This window comes from Muntiacus reevesi, chromosome 2 (assembly GCF_963930625.1).
Source record: "Muntiacus reevesi chromosome 2, mMunRee1.1, whole genome shotgun sequence".
Lineage (NCBI taxonomy): Eukaryota > Metazoa > Chordata > Mammalia > Artiodactyla > Cervidae > Muntiacus > Muntiacus reevesi.
In genome coordinates, this window is record NC_089250.1 from 229,153,210 (window position 1) to 229,173,591 (window position 20,382).

Sequence of the window (20,382 nt, forward strand, 5' to 3'; positions counted from 1 at the left end):
AATTGCCCATTCAGGTGTAATTAATTGGTTTTTCAGATAAAATTTGAAGATTCATGGGAAGATAGGGTAGGTAGACTGTTTTGCCTGGAGAATCACATGGACAGCAAGCCTGGCGAGCTATAGTCCATAGGGTTGCAAAGAGTTGAACATGACTGAAGCAACTTAGCACGCACGCATGGTAGACAGACTCTCAAACTTTAACCTTTTTGTGCTTTCCTGTACTAGGGAGACCAGAAACCAAAAACAGCGTTTCTCAGACATCCTTGCATCTAAGATTCTGAATAAAATGTGATACCTGCTAATTAGATACACTATGGGTTTTCCAACGCAGGAATGAGGTGAAGGCTGTGTTTCTGTCATTTCTGTCTTAAATGTCTGATCACTGAATTTTATTTTATTTTCTTATTTTTTTTGATCACTGAATTTTAAATACTGAGGGAGCACCTGTTGTGCACCTGGCTGCTTTCTGATGGGAAAAAGGCAGTAGCTTCTTCAAAGGCTTTGAGAATTGTTCCTGAAAGTTCAACTTAGTGTGTGTGCTTCAGTCAACCCAATAACTCTGTAAAGCATAAAAACCTTTTAATAAATCTCTCTTCGTTAAAGTAATAAGAATGGATTTTGTTCCCTGGAGTTGACTATAGATCACGTCTAGGTTGAAAAAGGAAATCAGAAAACAGACTTTTAAAAAGAGTTTTAGAGACAATTACTGACACATAAGAACTGCATTTTTGAACTAATTTTTGAACATTATTTTTGTTACATTTACCTAAGAATACCAGGCATGTTTTTCCTTTCATATCCAGTGACAAATATTAAAGACATTTAAAACAAATTCACCTAATGTTTGATTCTGTCCCCAGAAGATAACAGCTCCTAATTCACCATTGGCATGATTTTTGGGAAGATACGTCAGAAGGACATCCATTTGTGAATCTCCATCATAATCCCCTGGGACTACACTGGTTATCAATGTACTGTAATTACTAAACAAACAAACAAACAAACATTTTAATAAACAAACATTCCAGTAGAGCTATAATAGAAAAGGACACTTTTACATTTATACTATGTAAAAATATCCTCAATGCAAAATACAAAAATTTACAGAACTGATTAATTTCATTGTCTTCTTTAATAGCTTATCATCCTTCATGTATGTAGGCTTCCATGGACTATGAAAGAATTCAGAATGAATGCAAAGAGTCTTAAGAAAGGAGAAAAAGCTGAAATATTTATTAAGAGGAAGTGCAGTTCTATGTTTAAGCACTGACCCAGTCCTTTCACCTAGTTCTTTTGTCAGATACCAGGACCCATGAATGGTGTTTATACAAATGGAGGCTGATTATCAACTGTTAAGCACCAGTGAGTATCACTGTCATTTTATAAAAGATACTATTTAAAAATTACTTAATCTTGGATTTCAATGCAGATTTGAAACAATCATTTTATTTCTGAAAGCTTTTCAAGATTCATAATGAAAAATATGTTACTCTTGACCAAACCTGGCAATAAACTATCATGACATACATACCTAGTTCTACATCTTTAACAATAAAATATTCTAAAATGGTTTGTATTAACCTTGAAAATCTTTTAAAAAGACATTCTAGAGTGCGGTCATAATGTTGTCTCAGTGACCCAACCAAAAATTAGGCCTTAAATTCAATTTATATTTAATTCTACTTAAGAACAAATAGCAAGACAGTTTCCAAATAGTCTATTATTTTCTAAATGACCTCACAAATATAAAAAATCTGTAACAGGTTTTACTTACAGTGAAATAAGGAAAATACTGATAAGGATAAGATTAAGAAAAAATAAATAATAATAGCTTTATTTAATGCAGCTACTTACTATGTTTCAGATATTATATCAAGTGTTTAACAGCTATTATTATTATCTGATAATCTCCATTACCTGAAATAGGTATTGTGCTTCTCATTGAATACACCAAGAAACTGAGGTTTGGAGCAATTAAGTTGCTTTCTGAGTTAAACATCTACTTAAATGGAATAGCTGGAATTTAAATTCAGTTGTGTTGTCCTCTAAAATTGACTTTCATTATGATAAAATACTTTTTGTAATGCCACTTTCTTCAAAGTATTCTGACAATACTTGAACCTTTCCCTTAAAAATAGCTGGTCTTTAAAAATGATGACATAGTAATTGCACATGTAGCTACATCTTGCTACTATGTAGCAAGCTGTATGTGAGTGCACACCCTGTTGTGCACCTGTGTATGTATGCACGTGCAGTCATGCATATGCTGCACATACTTGGCAGTAATACTTGTTCAAATAAATCCATGATTTGCGGTCAAAAAGTACCCTGAAATAGACAGGAATACATTACAAAGGACTAGATGGGAACTTATCCTAACCAATTTTATTCCTAAAATTGTCTTGCTGCTTTATGGCTCTAAAAATAGGAATCTGAACTTTAAAAAATAACAGATTGTGATATGCATTGATCGCCTTTTTAAAAGAACCTACTAAAATGACATGGAATGAATTTTATTTTTTTAAAGCATAACCCTCAAAGACAAAGAGATCATGAAAGGACACAGCAGATGGAGAGATGCTAATTGACTTAACAGGGGGCAAGGAAACAAGAGCTGACCCTTGAACACATGGGGTTAAGGACACTGACCAGCTGCAGTTGAAAATCCACATGTAACTTTACAATTGGTCCTCCACATCCTCGGTTCTGCATTCACAGATTAAACCAACTGTGGACAGCGTAGTACTGCAGTATGTACTCAGTGGGAAAAAAATATGTATATAAGTGGACCCATATCATTCAATGGTCAACTATATAGCTTACATACACTTCAGCTTGAAGTGCTTAGAGAAAAGGCTCAAGCAGCTTTTTGCCTTGAAGAACATTTGAAAAGCTTAGAATGTGGAGTCATCAGAAATACCATATGACAAAAATAAGGCACAAGGCTGAAAAGAGATTTAACTGAAGGTCTTTGATGGTTCCTTTTCCCTCTTGCTCAGCAAGGCATCAACTAGTTTATTTCTGGGAAGTTTCAGATGTCAGAGATTTAAGTTTCAGGAGATGGTAAGATATTGGTCTAAGGCTGAAAACAGGGAGTTAACGGAAAGTCAACAAAAGGAATACATGGGCCTTTGATCCCAGCTCTGCCAAATCCCTAGGATGCCAGTCAGCCAGGAACATATTCACAGGGCAAGAGACAAGTCCCACCATGCAGAGTTTCCAATGAGTTCTTTAGTACTTTATTCTTAACAAAGTTTAATAAAGAGCTACCTGCCTTTTAAATAAAACTGAATATTAAAAAGAACCAAACAGCAATAAAGAATCTGAAAAAAACAAATAATAGTGAACAAAACAAAGCTTCAAAACTATACTTAAGGACATAAGAGAAGAAAATATACCCATTAAAAAAAAGAAGAACAGCATGCTAAGACAAAAGAATAATAGGGGGGAGGAGCCAAGATGGCAGAGGAATAGGACAGGGAGACCACCTTCTCCCCTACAAATTCATCGAAAGAACAATTGAACGCTGAGCAAACTTCACAAAACAACTTCTGATCGCTAGCTGAGGACATCAGGCGCCCAGAAAAGCAGCCCATTGTCTTCGAAAGGAGGTATGACAAAATATAAAAGATAAAAAGAGAGACAAAAGAGCTAGGGACAGAGACCTGTCCCGGGAAGGGAGTCCTAAAAAAGGAAGTTTCCAAACACCAGGAAACCCTTGCACTGGTGGTTCTGGGGGAAGTTTTCAAATCTCGGAGGGCAACCTAACTGGGAGGAAAAATAAATAAAACCCACAGATTACGTGCCTAAAAGCAACTCCCAGCAGAAAAGTACCCCAGACGCCCGCATCCGCCACCAGAAAGTGGGGGTGGAACGGAGAGGAGCCGGCGGCGGCGTTGCTTAGAGTAAGGACCGGGCCTGAATGCCGAGGGCAATTGGAGGGAACTAAAGTGAGATAGCAACTTAAACTGGGGGACAGCAAGAGAGAGAGAGAAAATTAACCGTTTGCAGAACAAAGGGACTGAGCCAAGTCCAGAAAAGAGCTAGCCGGCTGCGGACCGCCCCATCCCCGCTGGAGGCAGGAGGCAGTGGGGAGGGAAAAGGGGCAAACTCGGCCCCAGTGACAGCATCCCCTACCACACTGCAAACAGGCTTCCAGTTTCTAACCAAAGACTTCCTGAAAGTCTGGATGGTCGACATCCACCGGGAGGGTCGCGGCTAAACACAAGACGCGCGCGGAAACTGAGGCTGGGACTGCGGAGGGGAGAAGGCGCACCGCACCCAGGAGAGTGCGCCCGTCAAGCTCCTGCTGCCTGAGCTGCTTGGGCAGGGAAGGCACAAAACGCAGGCGCAACTGAGTCCATGCTTTTGTGTAGTACCGGAAAATGGGAACCGCACGCAACGCAGGTCCCACTCCATATAGAGCAGCCGGGAGCCTGAGCAGTGTAGACGGGGAAAGCACACACCCCTGAGAGGGCAAACTCAGTGTGGCCGGAACACTGTGAGTGCTCCCCCCACACACACAGCGATATCTGTCTGCAGCGCCCCTCCCTCCCTGCAACACAACTGAACAAGCGAACCTAAACAAGAGACCACCTCCGCCCGCCTGTGACAGGGCGGAAATTAGACACTGAAGAGACCGGCAAACAGAAGCCAACTAAACAAAGGGAACCGCTTCAGAAGGGACCGGTGCAACAGATTAAAATTCCTATAGGTAACACCGACTACACCAGAAGGGGCCTATAGATGTAAGCTGGAATAAGGAGCTGTCTGAAACTGAACCGAACCCACACTGACCGCAACAGCTCCAGAGAAATTCCTAGATATATTTTTACCTTTTTTTTAAAAATTTTTTTCTCTTCTTTTTAATTCTTTCTCTTTAATTTTCTTTTAAAATTCCCTATTACTCCATTACTCCTTAACTTTCATTTTCATATAGTTTTATGATTTTATTAATTAGGAAAAAAAATTTTTTTCTTTTTTTTTCCCTCTTATTTTCTTTTAAAGTCTTCTATTACTCCTCTACTATGCCTTAATTTTCATTTTCATTTCACTATAACCTTGCAAAAAAAAAAAAAAGAGAAGCCTTATTTTTAAACCAAACTTCATATATATTTCTAAAATTTTTTGTGTTTTTGTTTTTAATATTGTATTTTCAAGAGTCTAACCTCGACTCTAGATTTTTAATCTTTGTTTTTCAGTATGTCATATAAATTTTGGACGTTTAAGGATCCAATATTCAGTTCCCATTTTTTTTTTGAGTGTGTTGATTACTCTCTCCGACTTTTGACTCTCCTTTTTCTACCTCAGAACACCCCTATTTCCTCCTTTCCCCTTCTCTTCCCAATCCAATTCTGTGAATCTTTGTGGGTGTCTGAGCTATGGAGAACACTTAGGGAACAGAGTACTATGTAGATCTGTCTCTCTCCTCTTGAGTTGCCCTTTTTCTCCTCCTGCTCACCTCTATCTCCCTTCTCCCTCTCCTCTTTTTCATGTAACTCTGTGAACCTCTCTGGGTGTCCCTCACAGGGGAGAATCTTTTCACCATTAACCTAGAAGTTTTATTGTCAGTGCTGTATAGTTGGAAAAGTCTTGAGACCACTAGAAAAATAAAACTGAAATCAAGAGGCAGGAGACTTAAGCCCAAAACCTGAAAACACCAGAAAACTCCTGACTATATGGAACATTAAGTAATAAGAGACCATCCAAAAGCCTCCATACCTACACTGAAACCAACCACCACCCAAGAACCAATAAGTTTCAGAGCAAGACATACCACGCAAATTCTCCAGCAACACAGGAACATAGCCCTGAGCGTCAACATACAGACTGCCCAAAGTCACACCTAACACATAGACCCATCTCAAAACTCATTACTGGACACTCCACTGCACTCCAGAGAGAAGAAATCCAGTTCCAAGCACAAGAACACTGACGCAAGCTTCCCTAACCAGGAAACCTTGACAAGCCAATCATCCAACCCTACCCACTGGGTGAAACCTCCACAGTAAAAAGGAACCACAGACCTCCAGAATACAGAAAGTCCACTCCAGACACAGCAATCTAAACAACATGAAAAGGCAGAGAAATACCCAACAGGTAAAGGAACATGAAAAGTGCCCACCAAGTCAAACAAAAGAGGAGGAGATAGGGAATCTACCTGAAAAAGAATTTAGAATAATAGTAATAAAAACGATCCAAAATCTTGAAAACAAAATGGAATTACAGATAAATAGCCTGGAGACAAAGATTGAGAAGATGCAAGAAATGTTTAATAAGGACCTAGAAGAAATAAAAAAAGAGTCAATTAAAAATGAAAAATGCAATAAATGAGATCAAAAACACTCTGGAGGGAACCAAGAGTAGAATAACAGAGACAGAAGATAGGATAAGTGAGGTAGAAGATAAAATGGTGGAAATAAATGAAGCAGAGAGGAAAAAAGAAAAAAGAATCAAAAGAAATGAGGACAACTTCAGGGACCTCTGGGACAATGTGAAACACGCCAACATTCGAATCATAGAAGTCCCAGAATAAGAAGACAAAAAGAAAAGCCATGAGAAAATACTCGAGGAGATAATAGCTGAAAACTTTCCTAAAATGGGGAAGGAAATAGCCACCCAAGTCCAAGAAACCCAGAGAGTCCCAAACAGGATAAACCCAAGGCGAAACACACCAAGGCACATATTAATCAATTTAACAAAGATCAAACACAAAGAACAAATATTAAAAGCAGCAAGGGAGAAACAACAATAACACACAAAAGGATACCCATAAGGATAACAGCTGATATATCAATAGAAACCCTCCAGGCCAGAAGGGAATGGCAGGACATACTTAAAGTAATGAAAGAGAATAACCTACAACCTAGATTACTGTACCAGGCAAGGATCTCATTCAGATATGAAGGAGAATTCAAAAACTTTACAGGCAAGCAAAAGCTGAGAGAATTCAGCACCACCAAACCAGCTCTTCCACAAATGCTAAAGGATCTTCTCTAGACAGGAAACACAGAAAGGTTGTATAAACGTGAACCCAAAACAACAAGTAAATGGCAACGGGACCATACCTATCAAGAATTACCTTAAATGTAAATGGGTTGAATGCCCCAACCAAAAGACAAAGACTGGCTGAATGGATACAAAAACAAGACCCCTATATATGCTGTCTACAAGAGACCCACCTCAAAACAAGGGACACATACAGGCTAAAAGTGAAGGGCTAGAAAAAAATATTTCACGCAAACGAAGAACAAAAGAAAGCATTCAACATAGTTTAGGAAGTTTTGGCCACAGCAATCAGAGCAGAAAAAGAAATAAAAGGAATCCAGATAGGAAAAGAAGTGAAACTCTTGCTGGTTGCAGATGACACGATCCTCTACATAGAAAACCCTAAAGACTCTACCTGAAAATTACTAGAGCTAATCAACGAATATAGTAAAGTTGTAGGATATAAAATTCACACACAGAAATCCCTTGCATTCCTATACACTAACAATGAGAAAATAGAAAGAGAAATCAAGGAAACAATACCATTTACCATTGCAACAAAAAGAATAAAATACTTAGGAGTATATCTACCTAAAGAAACAAAAGACCTATACACAGAAAACTATAAAACACTGATGAAAGAAATCAAAGAGGACACAAATAGATGGAGAAATATACTGTGTTCATGGATTGGAAGAATCAATATTGTCAAAATGGCTATACTCCCCAAAGCAATCTATAGATTCAATGCAATCCCTATCAAGCTACCAACGGTATTTTTCACAGAACTAGAACAAACAATTTCTCAATTCGTATGGAAATACAAATAACCTCAAATAGCCAAAGTAATCTTGAGAAAGAAGAATGGAACTGGAGGAATCAACCTGCCTGACTTCAGACTCTACTAACAAAGCCACAGTCATCAAGACAGTATGGTACTGGCACAAAGACAGAAATATAGATCAATGGAACAGAATAGAAAGCCCAAAGATAGATCCACGAACCTATGGACACCTTATCTTCGACAAAGGAGGCAAGGATATACAGTGGAAAAAAGACAACCTCTTTAACAAGTGGTGCTGGGAAAACTGGTCAACCACCTGTAAAAGAATGAAACTAGAACACTCTCTAACACCATACACAAAAATAAACTCAAAATGGATTAAAGATTCTAAATGTAAGACCAGAAACTATAAAACTCCTAGAGGAGAACATAGGCAAAACACTCTCCGACATAAATCACAGCAGGATCCTCTATGACCCACCTCCCAGAATATTGGAAATAAAAGCAAAAATAAACAAATGGGACCTAATGAAACTTAAAAGCTTTTGCACAACAAAGGAAACTATAAGCAAGGTGAAAAGACAGCCCTCAGATTGGGAGAAAATAATAGCAAACGAAGCAACAAAGGACTAATCTCAAAAATATACAAGCAACTCCTGCAGCTCAATTCCAGAAAAATAAGTGACCCAATCAAAAAATGGGCCAAAGAACTAAAACAGACATTTCTCCAAAGAAGACATGCAGATGGCTAACAAACACATGAAAAGATGCTCAATATCACTCATTATCAGAGAAATGCAAATCAAAAACTACAATGAGGTACCATTACACGCCAGTCAGGATGGCTGCTATCCAAAAGTCTACAAGCAATAAATGCTGGAGAGGGTGTGGAGAAAAGGGAACCCTCTTACACTGTTGGTGGGAATGCAAACTAGTACAGCCACTATGTAGAACAGTGTGGAGCTTTCTTAAAAACTGGAAATAGAACTGCCATATGACCCAGCAATCCCACTCTTGGGGATACACCCTGAGGAAACCAGATCTGATAGAGACACGTGCACCCCAATATTCATCGCAGCACTGTTTATAGTAGCCAGGACATGGAAGCAACCTAGATGCCCATCAGCAGACGAATGGATAAGGAAGCTGTGGTATATATACACCATGGAATATTACTCAGTCATTAAAAAGAATTCATTTGATTTAGTTCTAGTGAGATGGATGAAACTGGAGCCCATTATACAGAGTGAAGTAAGCCAGAAAGATAAAGACCATTACAGCATACTAACACATATATATAGAATTTAGAAAGATGGTAATGATAACCCTATATGCAAAACAGAAAAAGAGACACAGATGTACAGAACAGACTTTTGGACTCTGTGGGAGAAGGCGAGGGTGGGATGTTTCAAGAGAACAGCTTCGAAACATGTATATTATCTAGGGTGAAACAGATCACCAGCCCAGGTTGGGTGCATGAGACAAGTGTTCGGGGCTGGTGCACTGGGAAGACCCAGAGGGATCTGGTAGAGAGGGAGGTGGGAGGGGGGATCAAGATGGGGAATACATGTAAATTCATGGCTGATTCATGTCAATGTATGACAAAAATCACTACAATGCTGTAAAGTAATTAGCCTCCAACTAATAAAAATAAATGGGGGGAAAAATAGAATAATAAGAGAACAAAGAAAACTTCTTGGAGATTAAAAAATATAGGAGATGGCCTTTCCTGGATTCGAGACGGCCCACAGTCTGCCTATGGACTGTGTTTCCTCCCTGAATAAACCTTTCACTTCAAATCACAGCTAACATAAAAATATCCAATAAAAGACCCAAGATAAAATTAAGATTTCCTGGGTGGGGGGAAACCCACAAAATGACAGACACAATGAAATAAAGAAATAAAGGATGGAATTAGGCAGTCCAATAACCAACTAGTAAGGATTTCTTAAAGAGACAAGAAAAATATAATCAGAGAAATAAGAACATTTAAAAAATCCCCCAGGTACAGAAGACTTGAAGGGGCTCACTTACTGCCGAGAATAATAAAAGAAAAACAGTCTATTCCAAAACATACTATGAAATTTCAGAAAAAAGGGATAAAGAAGACACCCTAATAGCTTCTAAAATTAAAAATAAAACAATCTATATTTGAAGGATTAGGAAAAAGAATAGAAATGGATTTTAAATTAATAACCTATGAAGCTAGAAGACTATAGGTCAATCAAAGATTGAATAGAAAAAGGTTTTGGAAATGGAAGGACATACCCATTTCCAAACTGCTAGAAGGATATACTCCAGTGAAGTAAGTGAAGAAGCAAAGAACAAAACAGTACAGGATCTAAGAAATAGGGATCAAAGAATAACAAAGGGAAAAATCTCCAAACAGTGACTCTGCAGAAGGCCTGGGGCATGAGAGTTCAGATTGGGAAGGAGTGCAGCAATGCAAATTCTTTACTTTCTGAGCCACTAGGGAAGGCCTAAAATATGGAAATAAATCCCAAAACAGCTCAAAGTTTTAAAAGTGGTTGTATCTGAGAGGAACAGAGGAGTAGGGGAAAAAATAGTGAAGGACAGTTATTTTTTGCAAAGTATACTAAATATATACAAAAATTTCTAAATTTTGTAAGTATATAAAATGACACTACATTAATCAAAGAAAAAGAAATTAATTGGGATTAAAAGAAAACTCTGTGGAACCCAAGTCTTTAACAGCCCATAAATTGCCTTAACTTCTAATCTTCCATGTTTGAATTTAAGTTAAATATTAAAGAATCTCAGGACTCATTAGGCCATATGGGAACTTCTTAAATTTTTGGAACAGTTTCTGAAGTAATATCTGATCATTCTACATACCAATTCATCCTGCATATGACTTACAAGTAAATCAAACAACTTAAAATACCATTTTAATCACCTCTCCTTTAAACAAGAGCCTGTAATGATTTTCCATTTTTCATGGGATTGAGGTCAATTCTGATATTTATGAACGTTTAGTCTGACTTGATCTCATCTTCCTAGTCCATATCTCTCCAAAGTGTTCCCTCTACTTCTGTCAGGCAAATCTTTTCATCTTCTCTTCACAACACGCTGTTTTTTTACTGCCATCTCTTGTTAATGCTGTATCCTGAAAACTGAAAGCCCTCACCTAAATTTTACCTATTTTAAGGTCAAGCTCAAGTTCCATAACTTTCTAGAAGCTGCCACTTTAGCCTGCACTGGCTCATCTCTTCTTTCAGACAGCAATTCAATCCTTGCTTCTTGTAATTTCAAAACTGTTGGCTCACTTTGAATGAGTCACTGTGTTTCATGCAAAGCCAGTTATATATGTATATATATACAAAACAGGACTATTATTTGAACATTTAAAAAATTCAGTCTGACTGGAATTTCCTCAAAAGTAACCAGTTAGTCCCCTAGCAGTCACCACCCACCAATCAATAAAGAAAAAAATTAAAACAGAAGTCACTGACTCCACAGCAAACTCCTCTTTCAGACCACGAAGTTGAGCTGAAGAGCCTGTGAGCAGGCTCTGCCCACCGGGACACTCAGGATGTGGGACAATCCCTAAGACATTTAAGAAAACATATCAGATCACAAGGGTCTGGAAGGTGCTTATGTAGGAACAGACCTGGATCCACTCAAAATTATTTATTTTTTAAGTTTAAATTTTCATATGTTAAGTAATTTTTCTAACAAGTTACTTGCTTCATACCTCATAACTAGTGGTTTTCTATCACGACATCATATTAGAATAAAACTGATTTCAAAAACAATGCAACTGGTTACTGCATGCTGTTACAACAATGACAATTTTACAGAAACACACACATCTGTACTTACTTCAATGATACATTTACTTTGGGTTTAAAATAGGGTGCATTCTGGTCTGCCAAAAAGACGATTAAGTCATTTCCTAAAGGAGGCAAATATGTAACATTAGAAAAATGCTTCCCATTAAGACATCCAATCAGTGGTTACAAGAAGTTTTCTGGGCGCTGTTTTCAACAAGAAAACTTTTATTTTATTTCAGTTTGTTTGCCCTATCGAGGATGGTCCTATCACACTAACGGAATGGTGATTCCAAATAGTATACAACAAATTCAATATTCAAAGCAGCAGAGAAACTAGAAGGATGAACATGGAAAATATAGTTGGTCTTGCCTTCTCCTAAGAGTCAGATCAACTGACTTAAAGGAAGTATATAAAGAATATGCCTGTATTAAGTCATAACCTCCCCAAACCTAACAACTCAACCTCTTACAAGGCTGTTTAGTTCACTGCATAGATGCGTCACACCAAGGACTCAGTAACTTCTTACTGTAGGCATTTGACTAGTAACAAGGGTGTGATTTCATATTTAAGCAGATAAAAACTGAATCCTCCAAGACCAGTCCCTTTTGGCTCCTATAGATCCACGCCCCCATGAATTTCTGTCTGGAGTTCAATGAACACTCATTGGAACAGACTTTTCAAACTGTTCAGCCAAACACACATCATCTTTAAAGTTAAAGGGAGAGTCCCTCTCCACTTTGGATGGAGTGGCTATGGGTTAGGCAGTCTGTACCCTTCCTGCAGTAAATGGAGTCATATAAAAACAGGGGAAATACCCAAGGTCCAAGGTCCACCAGAAGTTCTGGGGTCCCAGAAAGAACTCCAAGAGATCTGGGCCAAGATCCTGTCAAACTTTGTATAAGTGCTTCAGTTCCTTCTTTCACAGCCTTGACCTTAAATAGAACCTGTTTTCTGGGTACTCAAGAATACTGAGACCCTCTACTGCCCACTGTCAGCATCAAGATTTACCAAAAAATAGTTTAGTGATGGTTAAAGCAAAGAACTCCCAAGAACCTCAAGCTGGAAAATAAAGCAGAGATTTGGAAGAGGAGGGTGGTGGCCAAAGCAAGGAGGTCTTCTGCACACAAAAGACTAGGCAGCTCAGAAAGGAGAAAAAACTGCAGTTTGAGAATCCTCTTCCAAAGAGACACTGGGTTTATTTATTAGTGGTGCCTGCAAAATACTTGAGTTAATTGTGAAGTGTTTAGTTCTTGGGAAGGAATAGTAGTTTCAAAGAAAGCTGGGACCCAGACAAAGGGAGTGGAGGGTGAATTAGATTAATTAGGAGGTAGGGAGAAGTTCTTTACCAGAGGAAATTATCAATTTGCACCTTTTCCAGTTCATCAAAGTGGAAGGGAAACTGCAGGAAGCAAGGCAGATAGGAATGAAGGGGCCTTGGGAAGGAACGTATAGAAAGCTAGAAAGACTCCTGGCGATCAGGAAGGGCTCTGGAAGGCAGGTGATTCTATGAAGGGGCGGGGTGCCTGAGTGAAGGCCGCGGTCTTCTCAAGAAAACAAAACAAAAAAACTGGGGTGTTTCTAGTGCGGTCAAACTGTGGAGTGGTCAAGCCAAGACCCGGGTTTGGAAAAGATAGTAAAAAAAAAAAAAAAAAAAGCGGGGGGGGGGGTTGTCAAGGAAATTGGAGATAAAGGAAGAAAGATAGGGCTGCCACAGAAGGGCGGGGAAAAGCAGGAGAACCGGCCCCCCAGGCAGGGGGCGTGGGGAATACCGGGAGGGGCACGCGGACAGAGAGGGGCCAGGGAAGCACTGACTTTCCCGCAGCACGAAGAGGTCCGTCTGCTTGTCAGAGTTGAGGTCTCCGAAGGCCGCCAGGGTGCCCCAGGCCTCGGCCCCAAAGAGCTCGGCCGTGACGTTGTGCAGCGCCCGCGCCGGGACCGGCCCGACTCCCAGCAGCGCGAGCCTCCCAAGCAGCAGGGCCAGCAGGACCCAAAAGTCCGGCAGCCGGCTCGCCGCCGCCATGGCAGCCCCTCCGCCCCAGCCCGCCGGCCCACTGCCGCGCTTAACGGCAGCCGGAAAGCACCGTGCTGCCGGCCGAGAGAGAAAGAGCGCAGCTCCGACACCCCTACGACCGCGGCCGGTTCTCCTCTTACTCTCCCCTAGGGCTGCCCCTCTGACGCTTGGGAGGCCGCGGAGCTAGGTTGAAGCTGGCCCTCAGCTCACTTCCGGCCGGTTCGCCTCCCGACAGTGTCGCGCGGGGGGCGGGGCCGGCCGGGCGGAGCTGACAGGCGGCCCCGGGGGGTGGTGGCCAAAGCGGCGGCCCGAGCGCGATGGCGGGGCTCATGGCCGAAGTGAGCTGGAAGGTCTTGGAGCGAAGAGCCCGGACCAAGCGCTCAGGTTTGGCTGGCTGGGACGCCACCCCTTCCCTCGCACCACAGGGGTGCTCCCCCTCTAGTGCTTTGGGCGGGAGGCAGATAGGGGTCCTAGAATGAACCTATGCCCGCGAGTTTCTCCTTAGAAAGCAGACGGTGGTCCCTGACTTCCTCTTGATGTCTTCCCCCATTAGGTGGTTGCCCCACCTTTACTCCTTTTTGCTTCCCCAGCTATATTTCGCGTGTGCGCCCCCTCGAAAAGTAGGTGATGGTGCCGACTTAGTCTGGAGTCTTCTTCCTTAGAAATCAGACGGCGACCACATTCGACAGAGTGCTGTCCATGCTTGAATTCCTCCCAGAAGAAAGAGCGTTTCATTCTTAAGACTAGGGTCTGGTCCTAGAAAACCGGCGGCTGCTTGTTGCCTTATATTGTATCTCTTTTTTACATCACAAGTTCTGAGCTCTAGCCAATTATCTATGTGGCAGAACTTGAGGGGGAAGGGGCCTCAGGCAATGAAGGACGTCACGCTGAGCATAGTTAAGGCTCAGGAGGAAGTGGGCCCCTTCCCTAGGCAAGTGGCCCCAGGACACCCAGTTCTCAGTTGTGGCTCCCAAACCTGATGCCACCTAGGTCAGAAGACGCTGCGCAGGCAGTTATAACAGTTCAAATGTCCTGAACTGACTTGTTCAAATTGCAAAGTCACGACTTTGAAGTTAGCACTTGTGGCTGGTAACTCATCTGAGAGCCAGGATTGAAACTTCTTATTCCTGGCTGGCTGGATGTAATCTCGAGCTAAAAAGTGCCTCTGTAAACAGGAAAGATGTTGGAATGACCAAGTCTTCAACTGAGAATCTTCCCTTTTCAAGGATTGTTGTTACTATTTGTTAGTTATTGTTGTTACTATATAAATTAGTTAGCCAAGGTCAAAGTTGATAATGTAATAACAGTAAAAAACACAGCTCTAGGAAAGCTAGCTCTGCATTTGCATTGATATTCAGGAGTTTGTTGTTGATTTTTACAGCTAATACCACCCCGTTATATTATGGCTTTTCCCATTTATGAAGTTCTTAGTTGTCTGTTGTTCAAACAACAGAGTGCTTAGCTTTTTTTTTTCCTTTGAAGAAAATGTCTAATAAATCATACAGGAGAAATCCAATATTTCTTGCTTATTTCATTCTGTTTTAAACCTTAAAAATAGTTCTGCACATGTTTACCTAGGTTTATAACAAAACTACCACTGAAGTATGAGAGAATTTTTCAAAAACTAATCCTTAGTACATTTTAGAATCAATACAGTTACTTACAGTAGTCACATATGTTTTGTTTCACAGTTTTCAAATTTTTTGTGTCATTTTGAATTATTTAGTTGACCACTAGCAATGAGTCTGTCTGGGCTATGAAAAGTTTTATTGGGTTGATAATATCTCATCAAAGAGAGTAACTGGAGTTTTTTTACAGGAAACTGAGCCCTACCTTCAACGTATATTTTTACAGCACTTCTCTTTTCCTCTAATACACATATAGGGTTTATTTTCTTCCAGTTTTAATTTCCTCTGAACTGCATGTCTTCTTAACAGTCAGCTTTGAAAACCTACCTTCTCTGTCTTTACTGAGAAAATAAAATTCAAATTTTCACTATTGTTGAATGTGGTCACTTAAATCCACTTGCATGTACAAAGTAGTTGAATACATTGTATAAATGTTGGATGTTCCTATATGTTTACATCATAGCAGTTAAAGATACCACTGGAGATCCCTCCAAATTAGTTGAGGTTTCAGAGGCTTCTCTAACTGTGTAGACTGCAGAGTTTCTTAAGTGAATCATTGAGTTCTCCAGATTCTGTTTGTTACTTTTAGAGGAGTATATAAAGTGAGTTTTGTTTGAAACTTGGACTAACCTGACTCAGATACACACACCACTGCAAAGTTCTGAGCCATTGTTACATAGTAGCGTAATCACTTCACTGCTCAATAGGGGATGTTGCTCTTATGTAATGTTTAATAAGTGGCTATTATATATTTCCTGCTTTATCCATATAAGCAAATGTAATTTATCAAAGCGAAGAAAATCAAATTTTCTATTCATAAGAGAGAAAATAAAATTATAATGAACTTCAATTATTGCCTTTGTTGCACACTGCATCATGTTAATAACTGCTCACACTGCTTTCAATTAATCTAATGCTGATTGCTTCTAACCTTCACTAAACAGTTTTGAAAATTGCTATAGTTTAGCCTGCGACGCTTATGATTAGAGTCAACAATTTGAAATGGCCAACTCACCTGATCCAGTCGTCCCTTCTCCACCAGCTTTCTTAAGGTCTGGTAAGTGTGTAGACCCGAAAAGGGTCACTCAGTAATTTTAAATATATTTGTTTCTGAAGGTTGCTATCACCATATGATATCATTTTAGTTTTTATTTTCTCTTTGGTGGGCCCAATCCTGAGCACCATTTCTGTTATTGTTGAGCTCAAGTTTGCATTGTGTGTTGAATGTGGTCTGTGGTGTAAGAGTGCAGAGTGGAGCCCCTGCCTTAACACTCTGTTTGATCAGGGGCCTCTCCTCAGTATCTGGGAGCCTTAATTGTCACCTTTGTAGATAAAATGCTTCTTTGGTAATTTTTGTCTTCTTGCATAACAAAATAAATTTTATAAATTAGAAATTTTTGATCAACGTTCCAATTATTTTCTCTTCATTAACTCCCTCTGAAGTAGGTATTTTTATATGCATTTTCATAGCAAAGAGAAGCCACAGAATTGAAGCAGTTGTCCCAGGTCCTGAAACTATTACCTTTCAAGGCCTTGTGGTTTGTCTTCTATCCCATGGTTGGCCTTCTATCCCATGGCTTCCTTAGCTTGGAGGGGGTGTTGGTGCACTGACTCTTAGAGAACATTTTCAAGTTGGATTAAAGCTAGTAAATTGTTTCAGGTGAATGTTCTGGGTTTTGAAAAAAATTTGGAAGAGGTCCATGCATTCAGAAAATACTACATATGGATTCTCATTAGGAACCCTGGCTTTTGAATGTATCCTAAATAGAAGGACTTTGTTAAGTAGCCATGGAGCTGAAATGAAGACTGAGCCACCTTGGGCCATTTGAAACCTGCTCTGTGCTTGAACACTAGGTGAAGCCTATTGGCTAGAGACAGCTTTGTCTTTAGTGTGCCTTAAGCAGAATATTCAAGCCTCAGGACTTATTAACAGGTAGATGTGAGATGAGCCAGTTAGCAGTGAAAAATTATTTTTTTGGCTTCCCTATAACCATTCAGAAGTGATTCCTCCCTCCTCTTCCCACCCCCCCCCACCCCCCCACTTATTTCGAGCTGTATTTCAAATCCTGATTTGGCAAGATGAGGGGGAAAATTCTTGAAGAACAAATAGAAAATATCTTAGAGAAGAATCACAAATAGAAGAAAACAAAGCTTATGCTTTAAGGAAGGAAAATGATCCATGTCTTTAGTTATCATCTTCTAAATGACAAAATAGTGTATGTAACATTACCAATGATTTCTGATTTAATCTTTGAACTAGGAGAACATCAGGACATCTATCTTTGAACTGTACTTTCTTTTAAGCACCAGGCTCTGTTTTTCATCTTGGCTTTCCTAATAAGAGCTGGCGAATTTTCAGCACTGGCAGAGTAATTCAATAGTTATGGGGAAATAGAATGCTAAAGGTATACTTTTATGTATCAGTAGTCCTGAAAATTTCAAAACCTAAGAACTATGCAACTTACTCAGTGTTTAAAGCCATATACAAGAAGTTTTTCTAGTACCATATTATTAAATTGAAATAGATTGTGCCAAGAAACAAAATAGAAAAATACCAAACTTAATCATTATAAACCATTTTAGAAGATGGATTCCATAAAAATTACTTTCAATAGTGACACTTGGGGTTTGTCTAACCAGAACTTAGTGTTGACTCTAAAAAATACTTAAAACTTTTATCTGTTAAATAGAGTGGTTTGCATAGTTTATTTACTAATTTAGAAATACTGCATTTATGTTGGAAATGATTTGTTTTTTGCTCTTGTAGTTCCTTGGACGTTATCATTGTGGGAGAGTGTTTAACGGTGTGATTTCATTTAACAATCATTTTAAAGCATGCCTTGGGTTTATAGCTGAGCTTTTCCTTAGTACCTTTGGCTAGAAACTATTCAGTGTTACCAAAAGTGAAAGCTAGTATCTTCATTTTGGAAAATTAGTTTCAAATATACCTAGATTGTTTTATGCATTTCAACCCTCTTTATTCCTGCTGGATTTGTTTCTGCTATGTTTCTTTTTATTTCTAGTCTTTACTGAATTTAGCGTGTCCTTCATTTCTGTGTGTGTGTGCTTGAGTTGTGCTGTGACTGCTAATGTGTCAGTATGTGCTGTGCTTGAGTATGCTTTCTTTATTTTGACTGCTTAAATCCAAAATGAGATCTTGATGTCCAGGTTTTTCTTTAAAGAACCTCTGGACAAAGCATACAGGGCAATGAATTTATAGGCAAATTTCACAACCAAAATGAATTAACTAATTACTAAGTAAAGAGTGTAGCATCCAGTAACTTAGATTGCTTCCATTTCTCATTTGACTACTGCAGGTCTATATTAAGTTAGCAGAGTTGGTCAGCTAGAGCAATCCCTGTAATTGACATTATAGTTCAGGTATTTGTAGTAATTGTTATGGCATTTTGTAATGAGGTAAGAAATGTCTCAGCATTTTTAGTTTTATTCTTAGATTATAAGATAGTTAAAAAGCTCATACCCGACAACGAATCATTGGTTTATCTCTATTAGGCTGTATATGTTTATCAGCATCTAAAGGAGTTCGTCAGCATGTGACCTGAGTTTTTTTCATTACTTACTTCTTTTTAGGTTCTTTGATTAATTTGATTTGATTTTGAAGGACATATCAATACCTGGTCAAATTTTATTGTATATTCTGGGCAGAACTCAACTTTTTATTTTGTGTGTCTGACATTCTCTTCTTTTTGGTCACTTATATAGCAGGCTTATTTTCAGCCTAATATAACAGTCAACTACTTAATCAGGGTTTTGTTTTGTTTTTGTCTTAAAGAGACCATAGGCCTGAGGTTCCTGAACTGTTATGTGTTATGGCACCTTCTAAGAGCCTAAGGAAAGCATACACATTTTGTGTTCAACTATTCCTGAATCTAATCCTGGCTCTATTTACTATGTTTGATCTTGAGTTAATTTACTTCTTTGAGACTTGGTTTCCTTCTCTGTAAAAATAAGGGTCATAAAACTTACCTGAAGGGATTATTGTGAGGATTAAATGCATGAAGCAGGGCAATCAAAGCTGGTGTTCTGGGACAACCCAGAGGGTTGGGGTGGGGAGAGAGGAGGGTGTGGGGGAAGTTCAAGATGGGATGGAAACATGTACACCCGTGGCCAATTCATTTTGATGTATGGCAAAAACCACCACAATATTGTAAAGTAATTAACTTCCAATTAAATTAATTAAAAAAAAAAACACTTGATATTTAGTAGCTGCCCAGTAAATTCTATTTTTTATCTTTCCTAAAAATGTGTGCTGGTTTGTTATTTAAGACTGATTTCACAAAAGCAAACATGGTTGCTTATCACTTTCCCTTATTTTGACATAACCTCATGGAAGTTATTTGATTAAGAAGACTAGTCATGATAAAATACAATTGGATGGAATCAGATTAAAACAGAATCTACCACTTGTTTTAATCTAAGTCTGTTCATTTTTGTCAGTAATCATTGCAAGTCTAAAGAAATTGTTTCTGAGAGTTTCCATAGAAAAACTTTTCTGACAGCAAGGAGCGTGATCATTATATACAATTAGAAGAGATATTTGGTTTATATTGGGTATGCTATGGGTTCCCTTCATCTAGGATGGAATTTTGAGGAGCACTTGTAAATTGTTTCCTGCTGGGAGCTCTGATCTCTTCTTGCTATATGTCCTGCCCTGAAATCTTATAAGACTTAGGATATAGAAACCATATGATATCACTTATCTTGGCATGAATCTTATTGAGCTTAAAGCTTATTCTCTTTCTCTGTCATTTGTTGTTCAGTTGCTCAGTCATGTCCAACTGTGACCCTGTGGACTGCAGCATGCCAGGGTTCCCTGTCCTTAACAATCTCCTGGAATTTGTTCAAACTCATGTCCATTGAGTCAATGGTGCCATCCAACCATCTTATCCTCTGTTGCCCCCTTCTCCTCCTGCCTTCAATCTTTCCTAGCATCAGGGTCTTTTCCAATGAGTTGGCTCTTTGCATTAGGTGGTCAAAGTGTTGGAGCTACAGCTTCAGCATCAGTCCTTCCAATGCATATTCAGGGTTGATTTCCTTTAGAATTGACTGGTTTGATCTCCTTCCTTTCCAAGGGACTCTCAAGAGTCCACACCACATTTCAAAAGCGTCAGTTCTTCAATGCTCAGTATTCTTTATGGTCCAACTCTCACATCCAT

General features: G+C 39.3%; 2 protein-coding genes across 6 annotated transcripts in view; one reads left to right on the plus strand and one right to left on the minus strand.

Annotated features, from left to right (window-relative positions):
* Positions 1–13,749, minus strand: part of ITFG1 (integrin alpha FG-GAP repeat containing 1) — a 294,435-nt gene extending 280,686 nt beyond the window's left edge. Inside the window, exons 1-3 of the mRNA XM_065925272.1 lie at positions 13,379–13,749; positions 11,615–11,687; positions 838–983 (exon numbers count right to left, since the gene is read on the minus strand). Of these exons, the coding sequence (XP_065781344.1) occupies positions 838–983; positions 11,615–11,687; positions 13,379–13,586 (427 nt within the window). The 5' untranslated portion in view covers positions 13,587–13,749. The remainder of the gene's footprint in view (positions 1–837; positions 984–11,614; positions 11,688–13,378) is intronic.
* A 108-nt stretch (positions 13,750–13,857) lies between these two features.
* The window catches only part of PHKB (phosphorylase kinase regulatory subunit beta), a 220,438-nt gene continuing 213,913 nt past the window's right edge, over positions 13,858–20,382 (plus strand). For 2 of the 5 annotated variants that reach the window (XM_065925268.1, XM_065925267.1), the window contains exons 1-2: positions 13,865–13,961; positions 16,248–16,262. In XM_065925268.1, coding sequence (XP_065781340.1) covers positions 13,895–13,961; positions 16,248–16,262 — 82 coding nt within the window. In that variant the 5' untranslated portion in view covers positions 13,865–13,894. Of the gene's footprint in view, positions 13,962–16,149; positions 16,263–20,382 lie in introns of all 5 variants that reach the window. The other 3 variants (XM_065925270.1, XM_065925269.1, XM_065925271.1) reach the window with 2 other exon arrangements.